Source organism: Vombatus ursinus, unplaced genomic scaffold, assembly GCF_900497805.2.
Source record: "Vombatus ursinus unplaced genomic scaffold, bare-nosed wombat genome assembly UNPS02014791.1, whole genome shotgun sequence".
NCBI classification, from domain to species: domain Eukaryota; kingdom Metazoa; phylum Chordata; class Mammalia; order Diprotodontia; family Vombatidae; genus Vombatus; species Vombatus ursinus.
The window spans coordinates 73,457,222-73,475,743 of NW_020954569.1; the positions used below are offsets into that span (position 1 = coordinate 73,457,222).

Consider the following 18,522-nt stretch of genomic DNA (forward strand, 5'->3'; position numbering starts at 1 on the left):
TGCATGAGAGATAGACAGAGAAAGAGAGAAAAAGAGAAGTGGACAGAGGAATTTGTGCACTTCAAGGCCAAATTGAGAAATAAGCATATCCTTCCCATAAGTTACTGAAGTGAGGTGGGTAAAGGAAGTGTTTTTTATTGCTCTCTCGTTTGCTGGTTCTTTCAAAGGGTTTTATCTCAGAGCTAGAGATGAGGAGCATATTGTATTTCCTTGTCTTTCAACTATATAAGGCTACTTCACTTGAATGCTGACATTCTCCTCTCAGAGATCCTCCCAATCCACCTACAAACCCAGGTAGTTTGGTTTTCTAGTGACTCATCCAGTCCACATCTTTTGGCCAATGGAAAATTCAGCATTTGAAATGCATGAAAATGTCCTCCCCTCTACCCCATCTAGCGGGAAGGTGAACATCTCTACTGGGCTGGTAAGCTACTTGTTACAGTTTTGATTAATTTTGTCCTTCTATTATGGACTAAATGAATGTTAAAGCTGTTAAGGACTTTAGAGATCACATCTAATTTAACCTTCTCATTAAACTGATGAGGAAACGGTAGTCTAAACAGGCAAAATCTCTTGATGTAAGCTCAGATTTTCTGATTTGAGCATAGAACACTGAGTAGGGTTGAAATTGTGTGATACATAACATGATTAGGTCCAAAATGATGTTGATGTTTCATTTTTTCATTTATGTCTGATTCTTTGTGACACCACATAGGGTTTTCTTGGCAAAAATACTGGTGTAGTTTGCCATTTCCTTTTCTGCCTCATTTTACAGATGGGGAAACTGAGGCAAATAGGGTTAAGTGACTTGCCCAGGCTCACAGCTAGTAAATGTCTGAAGTCAGATTTTAACTCAGGAAGATGAGTCTTCCTGATTCTAGGCCTGGCATTCTGTCCACTGTGCCACCTAGCTACAAGTCCAAAATAACCAGGGCCAAATTGTCAAGCTATAGAATGAGATGCTTACAGGTCTATGAGATATATAACTTTTGCGTATCTAACAGAATGTAAGGAAGTAATTATTTTTAAAAGTAATAAGGCAGTTATGATAGTTACTGCTATATATTCAGAAACAAATTTTTTTCTTTTCTCCCTTTTACCTCAAAAAACCCACATACTCTTTAAAAATTTAGGCCTATGAACAAATTAGAATAAATTTAGTTTAAGAGGACTTTTGTTTTGCCCCTGATTCTAGCAGTCAGGCCAAGAAAAATATGGAACAGTGACTCATAAAAACGTTCTATTGAGGGGCAGGTGGGTGGCACAGTGAATAGAGCACCGGCCCTGGAATCAGGAGGACCTAAGTTCAAATCGGGTCTCAGATCAGACACTTGACACTTACTAACTGTGTGACCTTAGGCAAGTCACTTAACCCCAATTGCCTAAAAATAACAAACAAACAAACAAAAATTATATTGGACCCTTGGGTGCCAACAGCATTGTGTAGTGGATAGAGTTCTGGACTGGGAGATCAAAATGACCTGGGTTAAAATTCATCCTCCAATATTTTCTAGCCAAGGCACCATGGAAAAGTCATTTAACCTCTCATGCTCAGCTTCCTCACCCGTAAACGGGGAGAACATCTGCACTGCCTACCTCACAGGTTTATTAAGAGACTTAAATAAATAATATATGCTAAGCCTTTGCAAACCTTAAATTGTTGTCAGCTATTATTATCCTCACTAGGCCTCAGTTTTCTTTATGTGTAAAATGAAAGCTAAACTAAATGATTTCTAAGGCCCTTTTCAGCTCTAAGTTTCTAGGATATTATTTTGAATATGCAAATCTCTTCTTCACCCCTCACCATTTATTTATGCTAGAGTCCCCCTCACCCTCCCCCCCAGTAAGATTCTTGAGGGCAAGGCCTGTTTCATTTTGTCTTTGTACTCTCAGCACCAAACACTGTATTTTGTAGAGAAGGTGCTTTAAAAATGTTGGTTGAAATGAATGAAATTGAATTGAGGCAACCCCTCCCCTGTGCCCTTCTCCCATCCTACTTTGGGCAGTTTGTGGCTCTCACTCTCCATGTCTGTCTTTTTGGTTCTCTAATTTAGTTCTTCCAGGGGCCTACTGTCTATCAGTAAATCCATGCTGTAAGGTTAATGGCTTGAGAGCTTTTTCTTCTCCCAAAAGACTTCCCTGCCCCATAACTGTTTCTTTATGTGTTTCAATAACCAATATTCATATAGCTTTAAAATTTATGAAGGTTTTACATAGATTTTCTCCTTTAAGCCTCTCAAAAACCTTGTAGGAAGAAATTATACTAATTTGTACTAAGGAAATTATAACCTCCATTTCATTGATGAGTAAACTGAGACTAAAGGCTATTAAATGATTCAGGTAGGGTACCAAAGCTAGTAAATCTCAGAGGTGAGCTTTGACCAGGAATTTTCTTGAAACAGACAACAGTTTAACCCATAAAACTAATGCAAATGGTAGGAGCTTCATCCAATGCAGTGGAAGAGATACATGTCCATAGTCTGGACTTTGGCATCTTACCTAGAATACTTAGTCTGTTTGTGAACGGGGTCAGCCCTATCTCTACCCTATTTTTTAGCAGGCTGTGAAAACAGGTGTGTTAGCAGAAACAGTGTTTTTTTTTTTAAATTAAGGAACAAATATTGGTTTCCAGGCAGGCAAGAGGGAGTGGTAGTGGCAATATTATTTGAAATTTTTAAAAAATTTAAAAATTAAAAAAATTAAATTTTTTTAAAAAAATGGATTATTATGTGTAAATCTATATAACTAACTTTATATATACCTAAATGTAAATTTGCTAAGTTATAACTGAGACCACTTGGATTTGATTATATTAACAAAAATTATAATAATGTCCAAAACATGTAGAGTGGCAGGTGGTAAAATGGGAGAGAATATTGGATTAGGAGTTCAAAGATCTGGCTCTTCCATTAACTGGCTATGGTGACCTTGGGCAAGTCACTTTTGTCTCTCCCCCTGAGTTTCCTCATCAGCCAAATTAGGGATTGTGAACTATATATTCTTTAAGGTCCTTTGCATCTCTGACAATTTATATATAGGATAACAGTGTAACAAGTTAAACATATTGCCTCTAAAGCAGTAATTTAGAATATACCTTTTCCTAGAAGACATGCTCTAATGCAATCATTTTATTTTCTGGAGTCAGTTTTAATTGAAATTGATTACTATATTATAGAGCAAGAAAAAAAATTTAAAAAACCCTAGAATCCTAACATTGACAGAGTCTACCTAGCACATGGTTGCCAGATCCACCCTTAAGTGATTGGTAAACTATCCACTCTAGCATGCTGAACACATAGTGTATGAGGTGTATACACTCTGACATAGAATCCCATAGAAGCAGCAGGGCATATGGATTTAGGAATAAGGAGTCAGGAAGGTACAGGTTCAAGTTCCACTCCTGACACACATAAGCTATTAAATTAACCTCTTTGTGCCTCAGGCAACTCCCTAAGATGCTGTATTATAGATGGATTTCATACTTCATGAGTGAAAAGAATTCCATTACATAGATGTTATGCAAGACACATGTGCACCAATGCATTAATTAATTAATGTAGAGGATCATGAGGTTGGGGAGATATTCAGGGAGGAACCTAAGGTTCATCCTGCTTTCAGGAAAAATTGCACTTCAAGTAGCCCAGTCAGAAATTTCCTTCTCTCTTCTCAAAAATGTTATGCCATTATCACCCTTGTTCGTGCTAAATGACCTTTTATCTCTTAGAAAATAGAGTATGGTTCTGGACTATTGGGGAAAGCAGAAGTCACCAGGAAGTCAAGCTACTTTGTTTTCTTTCATGATTGGCCAGTTTCCTTCCTGGGCAAGTCCCTAAAATAATTAGTCCCTACCTTGGTTTTTACTCTGGGGATCAACTAGTAGACAAGGTATCTCAGTGGGACCAGCCCTTGGCAAAATTATGAAATCAGTGGTTTCTTTTCAGTGCCCTAAGCTTAGAAATACCCCTCCCACATGTCTTTTAAGTATTCAGTGTTAAGCAATTGACTTTCTTTCCTCTTCTCCACCTAAAATCAAACCAAACCACCCTTCATTTTAAAAAAAAAGTTAATATGATTAATGATTAATTTACACTATATTCTAACCATAGAGCAATAAGTTACCTTTAAAGGGGTATTTGCTTCTCTAAGGCAATGTAGTACTGTTGAGTCATTTCGGTTGTCTCCAACTCTTCCTTTTTTTTTTTTGTCTAGGCAATGGGGTTAAATGATTGCCCAGGGTCACACAGCTAGCAAGTGTCAAGTGTCTGAAGCCAAATTTGAACTCAGGTCCTCTTGACTCCAGGGCTGGTGCTGTATGCACTACACCTGTCCAACTCTCCTTGACCCCATTTGGGATTTTCTTGGCAAAGATATTGGAATGGTTTGCCATTTCCTTTTCCAGCTCATTTTATAGATGAGGAAACTGAGACCAACAGGGTTAAGTGACTTGTCCAGGGTCACACAGCTATTAAGTGTCAGAGGTCAAATTTGAATTCAGGACCTCCTAACTCCAGGGTTGGCAATCTATCCACTGTGCTACCTAGCTGCCAAAGGTAATGTAGAGTTGATAAAATTAGGAAGATGGTTCAAACACTGCTTCTGACATAAACTCTGTGACTGTGAGTATAGCAACCTCTATGAAGTTCAGTTAGGGAAAATAATATCAAGTTAAGTCAACAAGCATTTTTAAACTTCTACACAGCACTAGCTGTGAAACGGCTAGGTGGCCCAATGATAGAGCAGTGAGCCTGGAGTCAAGAAAATGTGAGTTCAAATTTGTCCTTAGACACTTGCTAGAGGAATCACCCCTGGGCAAGGCATTTAAGTTTTGTTTGCCTAAGTTTCCTTAACTGTAAAATGAATATAATAATAGGACCTACTTTCCAGGGTTGTGCACTTAATAAATACTTGCTCCTTCCTTCCTTCCTTTCCTACCTTCCTTCCTCCCTCCATCTCTCCTTTCTTCCATCCTTTTTCCCTCCCTCCCTTCCTCCGTTCTTTCTTTTTGTCCTTCCTTCCTTCCTTCCTTCCTACCTTCATGCCAGGCATATGCTAAGTACTAGAGAATACAAAGGAAAAAATTGTTCCTTCCTTCCTGGAGCTGATATATATTTGCTTTCTCCCTTCATGAATACACAAACATATACTTACATATAGACACACATATAATTTTAGAGCTGGAAGGGAGCTTAGCTTTTGTCTAATCTAACACCTGCATTTCACAGCTCCAGGAATTGAGACAAAGGAAGATTAAAGGACATTTCTGCAGCCATACATTGGATTAATGGACTATTAAAATTTCTCAATTGTCCCAGAAGATGCAAATAGTTGTCTTTTTGATTTCTCAGTTATTTGCTTATTTATTCAAGTATATTTATCTAGTTATCTATTTAGTTATTCATTTATTTACTCACCCTTTTATTTATGTATTTATTCATTTATTTATCCATCCATTCATTTATCTATCTATCCATCTATATCTGTTGGGAAGAGTGTTTATTCAATAAAAGTAAGATGAAAGCTCTTCTGGGTAAAAGGCAAAGAAGGCTTCATTTAAACAGAAGGATTTTCCAGATTCCTTACAAGTAAAAAAAATAATGTTTCATAATTTCTTGTAGGAAAAGAAGAGCCAATGGTCATTAATGAGAATCTTCCTGGTTTGTCTGCTGGCCTGTATTATTACCACATTGATAGGTGTGCTGATACTCTCCTTGGTATATGCATCCACCTACCGGCCGTATGCAAATATTAAGCCTGAGGCCCACAGAACACCAGAAACTCCCACTGACCCAAAGAGTGAAAATCCTGTTGACTTTAAATTCCAGTTTCTTAATCGTTTGCATAAATCCAAGGTAGGAATTACATGTTGTGAAACAACACTCTGTATAAAACTAACAAACAGTCAAACAACTTGGGTTCTTAATAAACATTTCAATAAATGAATCTCTTTCTGGGTGCAAGGAGGTAACAGCTGAGCCCTACCTGAACAGAAGAGTCAGGTGGATCAACATATGACCTAGATTAGGTGGCACAATAGATAGAGTGATGTCCCTGGAGTCAGGAGGACCTGAGTTCAAATCTGGCCTCAGACACATAATACTTATTAGCTGTGTGACTCTGGGCAAGTCACTTAACCCCAATTGCCTCACCAATAAATAAATAAATAAAAAGGGGAAAAAAAGATACTAACTGATACTAACGGGAAAAAAAGATACTAATACTGACCCTGGGCAAATCCCAGTCAATCATAGCCTCTCTGTTCCTTAGTTTCTTCATCTATAAAATGGGGATAATAATAGCACCTTCCTCACAGGGTTGTTATAAGGATAAAATGAGACATATATAAAGTCTTGTGTAAACCTTAAAGGGTATGTTGTTGTTGTTGCTGTTGTTATATTATGTCCTCCAGATTGCAAGTTGACTGGCCAGAGGGGCATATTTACCCCAACCCTGGGGCCAGCCATGTTCTATTCTGTTGTCAACCAGGACTAACACCAGCAAGATGAGAGGGTCCTGGGTGTCTGGGACTGCAGTTTGAGGGCAGATCAAAGCTGAATCAAGAACAAAAACAAAACACAAAAGCCAGGCCTCATTTCCTTAGCAGTCAGCATTAAATCTAAGGGATGAATCAAAAGGCCCAGCTGGTTTCTGGGTATTCCAGGGAAAACTGTGGCAAATCTGGACAGCATACTGAATGCAGAGATAGCACCTTGCCAGCAAAGGTCTATAGAGTCAAAGCTATGTTGTTGTTTTTTTTTATTTGTTTGTTTTTGTTTTTCCCCTGAGGCAGTTAGGTGGCTCAGTGGATATAGCACTCCCCTCGGAATCAGGAAGACCTGAGTTCAAGTCTTACCTCAGATACTTACTAGCCATGTGACCCTGGGCAAGTCACTTAACCTCTGTTTGCCTTAATTCACTGGAAAAGGAAATGGCAAACCACTCCAGTATCTTTCCTAAGAAAATCCCATATGGGGGTCATGAAGAACATGTATGGTTTTTCCAGTAGCAATGTATAACTGTGAGAGTTAGATTGTAAGGAAAACTGAGTGCCACAGAATTGACTCTTTCAAATTGTGGTGCTAGAGAAGACTTTTGGGAGTCTCCTGGACAGCAAGAAGGACAAATCAGTCAATACTTAACTCAGACTATTTACTGGAAGGTTACCTACTGAAGCTGAAGCTTAAATACTTTGGCCACATAATGAGAAGACAGAACTCATTGGAAAAGGCTCTGATATTGAGAAAAATTGAAGGCAAAAGGAGAAGGGGACAGCAGAGGCTGAGATGGATAGATAGTATCATGGAAGCAACAAACATGAATTTGGACAGACTTTAGGAGAGAGTGAAGGGTAGAGGGGCCTGGCCTGCTATGATCCATGAGGTCACAGATAGTCAGACACGACTGAATGACAACTTACCCTTGCATTAAATGTTTCTTGGATTGTTTTTCCACTGGTATCTTTGCAATGTCCAAAGACCTGAGGGAAGGTCCTGGGCACATTGGATGGCTCTCCTGTGGTGAATTTATGGGAAGACATGGAGGAGAATTGTGTAATATTTGCAGACATGGTTGGGTAGTAAGCTGCATCATGGGTAAGAATACTCATATCCGTGAGCTCACAGACCTATCAGGGTGTCAGACTATCCTTAGTGCCTAGCACAGGGCCTTGAACAGAGTAAGTATTTAGGAATTTTTTTTACTTAATCTCTCATATTTCACTCCCTCTTCCAAACATGCAGGCCCACAGTGGCTCTAAACATCAAATATGATTCTGTCCCTACTGACGGTATTCCCTTTCTCCATGGTTTTCTAGGTATTTGAGTTCCCAGGTGGTGCTATCCAGTGGGCACGATACCGGAATAATCTCAAGGACTACCTCAGTGTTGAAGAAGAGGCCTTTGGCACTAGCTTGAACAGGCAGCGGTCACACATGACATTTGGAACCTTGAGAATAAAAAGTAATGGCCTCCGTGCCCCACATTGGCACTTTAATGCCAATGAACATGGCTACCTTGCACAGGTAGGTCTAGGTTACTCTCCTGAAGTCAAGCATGCGTGCTATGGCCTAGTGAAATAGCCCTGCTTGATGTTCCTCAGAAACCTGACTTCATCTACTATTTCTGGGCCTTTTGTGTATGTACATGTGTAGACATGTCACTGATCTGTAGGTATACAACATATATATATATACATGCATACACACATACATGTATGTGTACATCCAGTAAAACTTGTGAAGCCCCAGGTGAGAAGGAGAGTGATAAAACAGAACAAAGGCAATGAAACCTCAGGATCCTGCTCCAGTCAGGATGAAAATTAATCACACGATAATTAAAGGAAAGCTTCAGCAAAAGTTCAAGAAAGATCTGATAGGGATCTCAGACTCATTGACCAGACAGACTCATGGTAGTTCTGGGGTTGACATCCTTTGCATAATAAGTTCCCTTCAGTTCAAGAAGACCCCTAGGGGATGTCTGTCCATGCTCCTTTTCCTCTGGCCACCAAAGTGCAGCATACCTTGTCTCTCTGAGGTTCGCAGTGCAGAGAGCCAGGGGTGTTAGTCGGTGATGAGATGAGTGATGTGTCTGGACTCTATTCAATTCACCAAACACTTGTTAAGTACAAGGCAGAGGGAAAATGTGAAATCACCAAGCACTTTGGGGCTTGTAAAGCACTTCATGGTCTTTCAGTTGTCTCTGACTGTTCATGACCCTGTGGACCCTGTCACACCAATAATATCCATAGAGTTTTCTTGGCAAAGTAACTGGTGCAGTTTGCCATTAAGTAGAAGGCAAAAAGAGGTTAAATCACTTACCCAGGGGAACACAGCTAATGAGTGTCTGAGGCCGGATTTGATTTCAGGTCTTCCTGACTCCAGGCCTGGTGCTCTATCTGTTAAGCCACCTAGCTGCCTCCTAGAGCCAGCACGTCATACATACATACATGCATACATACACATTATACCTATAATAAATACACATGAGTATATATAGGTATATATGTATATACAGGCATGTGTGTGTGTGTGTATATATATATATATATATATATATACACACACACACATTTGTATACATCTCCTAGGTGTCTGAGACCCCTTTCATGTCTCATTTGAACTTTTTCTGAAACCTACCTTTACTTATACTGTGGTTGAGTTTCACCCTCACTGGATGAGGTGAGGGTGAGCAGGATCCACTGAAATTTCATTGTCTTTCCTCTGCATTATCAGGCTCCTTTTTGTCTGGCAGTTCATGGGTTTTATTAAATATAAGAGAGCAAACATAAATTCCTTCCTGGTCAGCTTTTGAGCTGGTTATGAAATTTCAGTACTTGATCTTGGTCTTCTCTGTCTTTCAATTTCCTCATCTATAAAATGGTACTGCTATTACTACAACTGTTACTACTAGTACAAGTATTACTACTCCTACTAATGCAACTACTACTACTTACTCTGCCCATCACTGAGGTGTTGTGAGAACCAAATGAAAGAATGGCAATATGTACAAACATGGTTCCAAAATAGAGAGTTCCAAGCAAGCCTAAGTTATTATTGTTGTTGTTGTTGTTGTTGTTGTTGTTATTATTATTATATAGCATCCAGACAGTTTACCATTTGGAAAGCATAGTTACCAACCTGTGCACACACAAATGGTACTCTTCCCTTTGTGCTCTTCCCAGGGGACTGCCTGGATTGGGGTGGTTGATGATGGAGGCAGTGTGGTCACCACGTACAATGTTACTGCTGGTCAGGTGATCTTCTTTCCTAAAAATATCCTGCACTGGATAAAGAATGTGGGAACTGAGGACTGCCTTTTCTTGCTTTTCTTCACCACTCATGAAGAGCTTCAGACCCTGGATGTTGATGACGTGTTTTTCTCTACACCAGAGGACATTGCAGCTAGGTCCCTCAAGGTTTGTACCATGTCTTGAAGTGTATGCCATCATGCGGCTTTGGATTAACTTAGATGGACCGTGAAAGCCAGCCCAGGGTGTTCAGGGTGGGGCTAGAAGAAATGTGGCCCTGAAGGGACATTTAATTTAATGAACATTTCTCAAGTTCACTATACTAGCCATCAGCTTTAGAATTGCAAAATCTCAGAGTAGAAGGGACCTTGAAGGATCTCCAGCACAGGTCCTACCTGAAGAGAAAAGCTTTTTACAACTTTCCTCCCAAGTGATCCTCCAGCATTCACTTAGAAATGTCAGCGTTAGGAACCCACTTCCTCTCAAGGCAGACCTTTCCACTTTGGGATAGTATTTCCTGAGCCCTTATGGTATGTCTTGCTAGAAATGGAATTGCTTTTGTTTCCTTTCTTGGAGATTTCCATAGAATACTGTCTGGGTTGCGGAGAAACGTGAAATTCACTTAAGCATTTATTAAGCACTTACTGTGTGCAATAATACAGTGTATTTGACACAAATGTTTGTATGCTCTTAGTCTGATGCAAGGATCCCTACTCTTTCCCTGGAGAGTAGTGATTTTGACTCCCCAGAATCTTAAGATGACCTGCGGAGAACTACTGAGAGAACAGATACTGTTCCAGGGAAGGGGTAAGACTTGGAAAGTGTGACAGTAAGGGCTCTGAGCAGGGGTAGCCTGTTGGGAGCTCAATGAGGTCAAGTTTCAAGATTGATGTTTCTGAGTACCAGTGGCCTGATGAAATGAGGAAGAAGTAGAAGGGCTAGTAGAAATGTGGGCAAGAGAAAGGCCCCATACAGTTGATGCTCCCAGTATTTCTTTCAACTGGAAAGGCTAGCATAAAATTAGGATAGGCCTTTTAATGCTTGTGAGATACTTCCCAAACTTTTAGTTGTATTTTGACTTTAGATGGGGCTGTTTGTGTCTTTGATATCTTAAAGAGGTACAATAAAAAACTAATGGGGCTGCTGTTTGTACATTTTAGCCTCAAGGCGGAGTTAATTTCATTAGAACGTTCCAGAAACAAGAAGAGGATCAGGCTGTCAATCTCCCTCCCAATTTGGCTGAGCTGGTTACGAAGGCCAGCTACTTGCAATCTCCAGACAGCCTGGTGTGGCGATACTTTTATGATCTTAAAGGTACAGGATGAACCAACATGATACTTTTCTTGAGGCCCAAACCCAATTAATCTAGGATGGAGTAACATAGTTCATATAGTCAATAAACATGGAACCAAGTGAGGATTTTATGAAACTCACACTATTGAAGAGATTCACAGTGTGAAGACCTGGTAGGATTTTCTCTTTGGACTTAGAAATATATGAAATAACCTCTATCTTTTTTTGTGCAAGCAAAATGGGATGTCAGTGACTCACAGTTGTATATAATTGTAATTTTAACTTCATGGCTTTCTGTTTTCCAAGTAGACAGCTTCTGGGATTAATTTCACTAAAAAAAATGCTTTTTCTCAATAACTTGATTTCTTTTTTTTCTGCCTTGCATTCTCCTGTGCTTTTGTATGGATAGACAAAGAGAGAGTTAATAGACTCTGATAAGGTTATAGAGGGGAGCTTTGGGACAAGGGAATGTATCAAAAGAGGAGCATTTTGCCCAACGATGGGGATTTGTGACATATGATATCCATAGGGGTTGGTTTTTAGCAACACACTATTGGGATGCTATAAAATGAGAGAATATCCATGAAGTGCCTTGTAAGCTTTAAAATGCTATATGCTTATTTTTATTATTATTACTGTGCTCCACTCTCCACCACTTTCATGAGTCACTGCCCTGCTACTGCAAATCCCAACCCTCATCCCTGCCTCCCTCCTTCCCCTACTGGTCTCCTTCCTCTCCTCCTCCCTTCCATTCTCTCAGTGTCAATACATTAAGCCCTAGTTCCCACTTTTTTTGTAGGAGAATATCTACTCTAAGTTTACTTACCCCACTGGGGCTTGTAAAGGTTTGTGTAGTCACTCACACATGTTTTAACTGGCTGCAAGATATTAATGGGAGAGGGCTAAATCTTCATAGTCCCCCCCCCCACGACCACTGGGTGGTATGCATTTTAGCAGAAACCTCTGGAAACAATCATAGGAGCATAGATTTAGAGATGGAAGGTTTCTTAGAGGTCAATGAACTGATGAAGAAGCCATAGAAATGAAATGACTTGTCCAGGATCTCATAGTTACTAAGTGCCAGAGTTGGGTTTTGAATTTGGTTCCTCTGACTCCAAATTTTCCCACCACACCTCAGTGCCACAAATGACCCTCCCTTTGTTATTTCACTCCCAGGGATTTTGATGATGGGAGTTTTATGCTAGATAGCAGGTGTTATAGCAGGCCAAGGTTTGGGGGCCCAGTAGAGTCTTGTGACATCCCTCAAATCATTCCATTCAGTGGTCACCTGACCTCCTACAGGAAAGCTGACATCTTTCTGCGTCCTGTGGTTGCTCCCATCTTTTGTACTGCTGACTGGAAGTCTCTTGGTTGTCTTGTGATTTTCAAACTTCTTCTTATTCAGGTTCAAAAGAATTTCGATTTCCGGGAGGAATAATTCAATGGGCTCGGTATCGAAAAAATGGAGATGGACTAAATGTCAATGAGAAAATTTTCAGTGAATCCTTGAATCAGGTAATTTGGGGAATATTATTTATGTGGGCCCTGGAATTTATAACAGAGTAGGATCCAAATTTCTCTTTTAAAAATACATATTTTCAAGCTGTGTCTATAGATCAACAGGCAGGAGGAGGTTTGTCAATGAACAGATTAATTAGAGCAAGGCGGGCAGGGAATTCAGGGCTCACCTTGGATTTTGGGGTCTGGATGATCTGACTTGGGTGACTCTGAAGAGACTATTATGTTGTAATAGAGCACATTAACTAAACATCTGTATTTCTTTCTGCTTTCAGCATGAAAATTCTCTTACTCTGGGAACTCTCAGAATTTACACCAATGGCTTAAGACAGCCTCATTTTCACTTCAACGCTAATGAAATGGGATATGTCATCAGTGGATGTGGAAAGGTGATTTCTTAATACTATTGTGCAAACACATTTCTTGTTTTTCTTCTCTGATGCCAAAAAAAAAGGCTAAAAGAAACTGTTGATAATCTGTTCTAGTAGAAAAAAACTTTGATTTGATGTTAGAGAACCTAGGTTGAAGTTCTAGCTACTTACTACCTGTGTTAGCTCAAGGAAATCGCTTAGCTTGGGGAGACCTCAGCTTCCTTGTGGAAGCTGTATGCAGGCCCTCATCATGCTTGGACTATTGCAGTAGGCTGATGGTGGGTCTGCCTACCTCACTGCTCTGTTTGGCATTTGAAGTCTTTCACACCCTAGCCCCCTCGTACCTTTCCAGTCTTCTTACATGTTACTCTTGAACACATATTCTTCAGTCCAGTAACACTGGCCTCCTGGCTGTTCCATGAACAAGGCACTCCATTTCTTGGCTGGAGGCCTTCTCTCTGGCCATCCCCCTTATCTGGAATCTTCTGACCTTCCTGGTTTCCTTTAAGTTCCAACTACAATCCTACCTTCTATAGGAAGCCTTCCCCAATCCCTGCATTCCAATGCTTTCCCTCTTTTGATTATCTTCTATCCATCTTGCAAATCATTTCCTTTGTATATATTTATTTGCATGTTGCCTCCACCATTAGATTATAAACTCCTTGAGGGCAGGGACCATCTTTTGACTTTTTTTTTTATCTCTATAGCTTAGTAAAATACCTGGCACTTAGTAGATGTTCAATAAAAGTTTATTGAATTTAATTAAATAAAATGGAGGAATCACATTAGACAATCCCTAAAGTCCCTTCCAGTTCTAAAATCTGTAATGCTATGAATACCAGACTGAAATTCGTACATGATCTCCTTTGTAACAGTGAACCTCAGAAGTCATATCAATTAGGGAGGACTGGCAGCCTTTTAAAAGGGGTGTGTGTATCAAGCAGTACATGTCCACATGGTGGTCTGTGATCTGTCAGTGGATGTTAATGTATTAACACTCCCAGCAGGGGTTAGGGATAGATAGCCCTTAGAAAATGGTGAGGAAGGGAGCTGATTAGTAGCAAAGGTACTACATAATACTCTTACAAATTTAATCTGGGTACCTATTTCTGAATTAAAATGTATTGACATCTTGGGCTGATGCTGTTCTGGAGAGCTGAACTTACACATCCTTCAGAATGGGGCCCTAACAACCACAGCAAGATTTTGTAAAAAACCAGTTAGGTAATGACTGCTGTGCCCTTTGAACTCTGAGTCATTGTATGTGAAAGGAGAAAGGTCCCTTATAACTATATGCTTTTATTCAGCTCTTCTTGATTACTACTCCTTTATTAAAATCTATAAGAAATTCTGGGGAAGAGAAGAGAACTGTGATTTCATTGGCAGAGCAACCTCTCTTTGAAAAAATTTCCTCTACTGATGCAGATTATCAGTCAACATTTAGTAGGAGCCTCCTATGTGCTAAGCATTGGGCTAAGTGCTAGACATACAAAGAAAAGTGAAAAATAGTCCCAGCTTTTAAGTAATTCTCAATTTGACACCTGCTTTTTGACTTATGGTCATTAGGAGTTGCCCAGGGCACGCAGTCAGTGTGTATCAAAGATGGGACTTGAATTCAGTTCTTCTTGACTATGGGACCAGTTCCTATTTACTGCCTCTAGCTTATAATAGCATGTTGTTGTTGTTCAGTCATGTCCAACTCTTTGTGATCCCATTTGGGATTCTCTTAGTAAAGATATTGCAATGGTTTGTTGATTCTTTCTCCAGCTCATTTTATAGACAAGGAAATTGAGGCAAACAGGGTTAAGTGACTTGCCCAAGGTCACCCAGCTAGTAAATGTCTGAGGCTGGATTTGAACTCAGGTCCTCCTGAGTCCAGTCCTAGCACTCTATCCTCTGTACCACCTAGCTGCCTGATTTCAGTATTCTTGATGGTGATATTTGTGTTTTTCCACTAAACCTTTATATTTTGTTTTGCTTTAGGTGGGAATCATTAGTACCCAAGGTACCACTGATTTTAATATTGGTATTGGAGATGTAGTATTTTTCCCTATTGGAACCCAGCATTACATCAAGAGCACATGTGATGAGGATCTGCTTTTCATTCTTGCCTTCACTACTGGAAACCAGGTAAGAATTCTATTGCCAATGTAACAGACAGTTCAAAGGATCCTCAAGATCGATGCGTTTGTGAATGGAAGAAAGAACAAGGAACACATGTGAGATCAGTTTCCAAATCTAATCTGTCATATATATATATATATAGGTTCTTCACTTTTAACAAGCCTAACTCACAAAGATATATATATGCATATATAAAATATATGTGTGCATATATTTATATATAGCATTTATTTATATGAAAATAACATTTTGGGGTGTGTGTGATAAGAGAGGATTATTCATTTTACAGGCATATTACTTACTTTGCAAAAATGCTTACCATAGAATATAAAGAGCATAAAATTCTGAGCCCAACTCAACAGAATGTCATTAATAAGGGATAAAGGCAAAGGCTTGCATTTGGGTTTTTAAAAAATTAAAAAGTACAGGGCTGAGGAGAGACCTGGCTTGGCAGCAGTGTGATACAGTGTCTGGGGAGCTGGCTTCCTAGGCAAGATGAACTGTGTTCAAATCCTGTCTCTGATACAGACTGGCTGCCTGATCCAAGGCAAAGCACTTAACCTCGCAGAGTCCCAGACAACTCTCTTAAGACTAAATTACAAAACTATTAATTTGTATTGGTAGAAGGGGTTTCCTTACTAGGAATTCTGATGAAATCACAGGTCTGGACAGACAGACAGACAGACAGACAGACACACACACACACACACACACACACACACACATACAACAAATGTAGAGGTTTTAGCTCACCAAAACCTTAGTAAGAGGTAACAGTTTCCTATAGTGTCTCCTTAAAAAAAGAAAAAAGTTTGCATTAATAGAAATATAGTGTCTAGATCACAGTAACAGGAAGTTTCTGACCTATTGTACCCTACCATGGTCAGGTCACATGTGCAGGCCAAGACAACCAAGATTTTAGGGGATTCAACTCAATGCAGCAGACATTTATTACATGCCTCTCATGTGCAGGGAGCTGTGATGGGTGCTGAAAACCATCTCATACAAGTAATAAATAGTTCAAAACCTTAATAGATATTAAGCTCAGAAATGCCAAGATTTAGAGAAATCATGGTCATTCTTTTCAGAAGTTTCAGAGTGTTTCAAATAAGAAAAAGAAGTAATCTTGTTCTGTACAACTCCTTAGGGCAGAATTAAGATTAGTGGGTAGAAGTTGTAGGGAGGCAGATTTTGACTTAATATAAGAAGGAACTTTTTAACCACTAGGGCTGTTCAACAAGAGCTGCCATGCTGGATAGTGAGCTCATTGTCACTGAAGGAATGAAAGAGAGGTTAAACAGTCATCTGTCAGGATTGCTATAGAAGGGATGCCTACAATTATATGGCCTATAAGATCCCTTCTAACTCTAAGCTTCCTGGGAGGAATGGGGACCCTGTGGCCTCGAGGCCAAATGTGGCCCTATAGGTCCACAAGTGAGGCCCTTTGACAGAATCAAAGTCTCAGGTTCCCCACCCCTGTCCTAGTACATTTAAAGAAAGAGGTGCTTTACATAGCTCTTTGCAGAAAGATCAGCTGTGTAAAGCCAGGTATGTCTGTATTGTCCAGTTTGCCAAATGCATGCTCTAACATATTTTAAAGTTCATCTTAGAAATTTGAGTTGGGATAGTCCTAATGTGGTGTCCTTTGATTTGCATTGGCAGCTTCAAACCCTGGATCTGGATGACTATATCCATGCAACAGCTGACCACATCTTGGCCCAGCTTTTCTTCAAGAAGCAGAGTGAGTTTAAGAAGATCCCAAAATTCACTGAGGATCAAGCCATCAATTTGCCTTAGATTGACCGATGACTTGGCATCTACTTTTCTTTCTTCGCTCCTCTTTCCTAAGAAACATTTTTTCAGTTGAGTGTTTCAAGTACAAAGTCATCTCCTCTTTTCAAATAACTATGCAGCTAGCTCAGTGAAAGTGGATTTATTTGAATTTCAATTTAAAAACAAAAGTAAAGAAAGTAAACTGTTTGACTGCATCTCTAATGTCCATGAACAAAGGAAGATCTCAGTGGAAACTGTGTGAAGATTATTAAGATGTGTATGGGAGGAGACTAATCGTTTAAATGGAAATATGTTGATATAGACTTCTGTTATTTATGTATACAACTGTGTGTTTTCATGTTGCCTTTATCACACCAAAATTTAAGAACTCATTTTCCTATAGCCATCCTTTCATAAAACAAGCAACAAGTATTTATTAAGTGCTCTCTATGTTTCAGGTGCAGTGCTAGGTGCTGGCATCTTTAAAATTGAATGCTATGCATTTGTTCTTTATATCCTGTAATTTCCTATAAAGAGACAATAGTAGATACAGGGTAAGTCTCAGAGTCAGGAAGGCCTGGATTCAAATTCTGTCTGATACACACTAGCTGGTTGACACTGAGTAATTCACAATCTCTTAGTGCCCTGGGTGATTCGCTAAGACTAGAAGTAATAGAAGAATTGCCAAGACTGATACAAGGAGTTTCTGCACTTGAAGTACACTGTACTGTCTGGCTTGTCCTAATGTTCCCCTCACCCCATGCTAGAAGAGAGTGTATTTGTGTATGGAAATTGTCAGTGTGTATATACGTATGGTGAACCATTGACATACGGCTCCATAAAACCTTGTTTAAAGGTTGCATGTATATACTGGTAGAGACTGCTTTAGGCTAAACACTTGTGACACATTCAGTCACATAACCTCTTAAAAAGCTTTTAGCAGTAGCACATCAGGCCAATAGTAAATTTAATAAGCATTTTTATGTGTAACCATATCATTATGTTCAGGAATGAAGTCTGTTGTTTTAATTACATTTGTATAGTAAAGATAAAGGTTTAGTGTTTTTTTTCTGTGTTTACTTGAAATATAAGACATTATTATCTAAAGGAAAATGTTACTGCCTCAGAACTTTCACTTTTTAAAAATTACAATAGATTTACAAGTTGAGTTATCATAAAACCTACATAAGCTCAAATTAACTTTCTGAATATTTAAAAAATAAAATAAAATAAACTGATACAGACTAGTAAGTGGACATTTTTTGTGTGTATTGTGTGTATGTGTGAAAAAGGAACCACAATCATTTTGCAGCATCTCGATGGACTAATCTCCCAACCACCTGATAACCTAATAGTAGAAAATCCCCAAATGTGATTGAAGGAAAAATAAAAAACCACACAGGACAAGGTAAAGTTGATAGTCTCAACCACTCATGAAATAACTACTTGTCCTTGGATAAGAGACACTGAAATTTTTTCTAAAAGGACTTCTTTCAGAATTGTAGAAGTATTTAGTCACTTCCCACTGTCTCCTGCCTTTGGATAGGAATTTTTTTTTAAAAAAACAATAAATCCTGCCAGTTACATTCCAAATACCCCACTTTTCTTCCTCAACTAAGCCCCCTATCTCTCTTTCCCTGAAATAAAATGTTTTACTAAGTTGCCACAGAATGGTATTCTGGAAAGCAATTTGGAATTATGC

The 18,522-nt window shown here is 39.2% G+C and overlaps 1 protein-coding gene across 1 annotated transcript; it reads left to right on the forward strand.

The window, feature by feature from the left end:
• The first annotated feature begins 192 nt into the window (after nt 1–192).
• On the forward strand, nt 193–17,969 carry LOC114048149. Its single transcript, XM_027869080.1, has 9 exons — nt 193–424; nt 5,616–5,849; nt 7,811–8,017; nt 9,676–9,909; nt 10,902–11,055; nt 12,440–12,549; nt 12,828–12,941; nt 14,907–15,053; nt 16,710–17,969. Exons 1-9 carry the CDS (start codon nt 341–343, stop codon nt 16,842–16,844), a joined length of 1,419 nt encoding a protein of 472 aa, XP_027724881.1. The 5' UTR covers nt 193–340; the 3' UTR covers nt 16,845–17,969.
• Nucleotides 17,970–18,522: the final 553 nt, after the last annotated feature.

Coding starts and splice junctions, on each gene's coding strand:
- LOC114048149 (XM_027869080.1), top strand. CDS start 341: ATGGAAAATTCAGCATTTGAAATGCATGAAAATGTCCTCCCCTCTACC. Junction 5,850..7,810: donor ATCGTTTGCATAAATCCAAG/GTAGGAATTACA, acceptor ATGGTTTTCTAG/GTATTTGAGTTCCCAGGTGG. Junction 15,054..16,709: donor CCTTCACTACTGGAAACCAG/GTAAGAATTCTA, acceptor TTGCATTGGCAG/CTTCAAACCCTGGATCTGGA.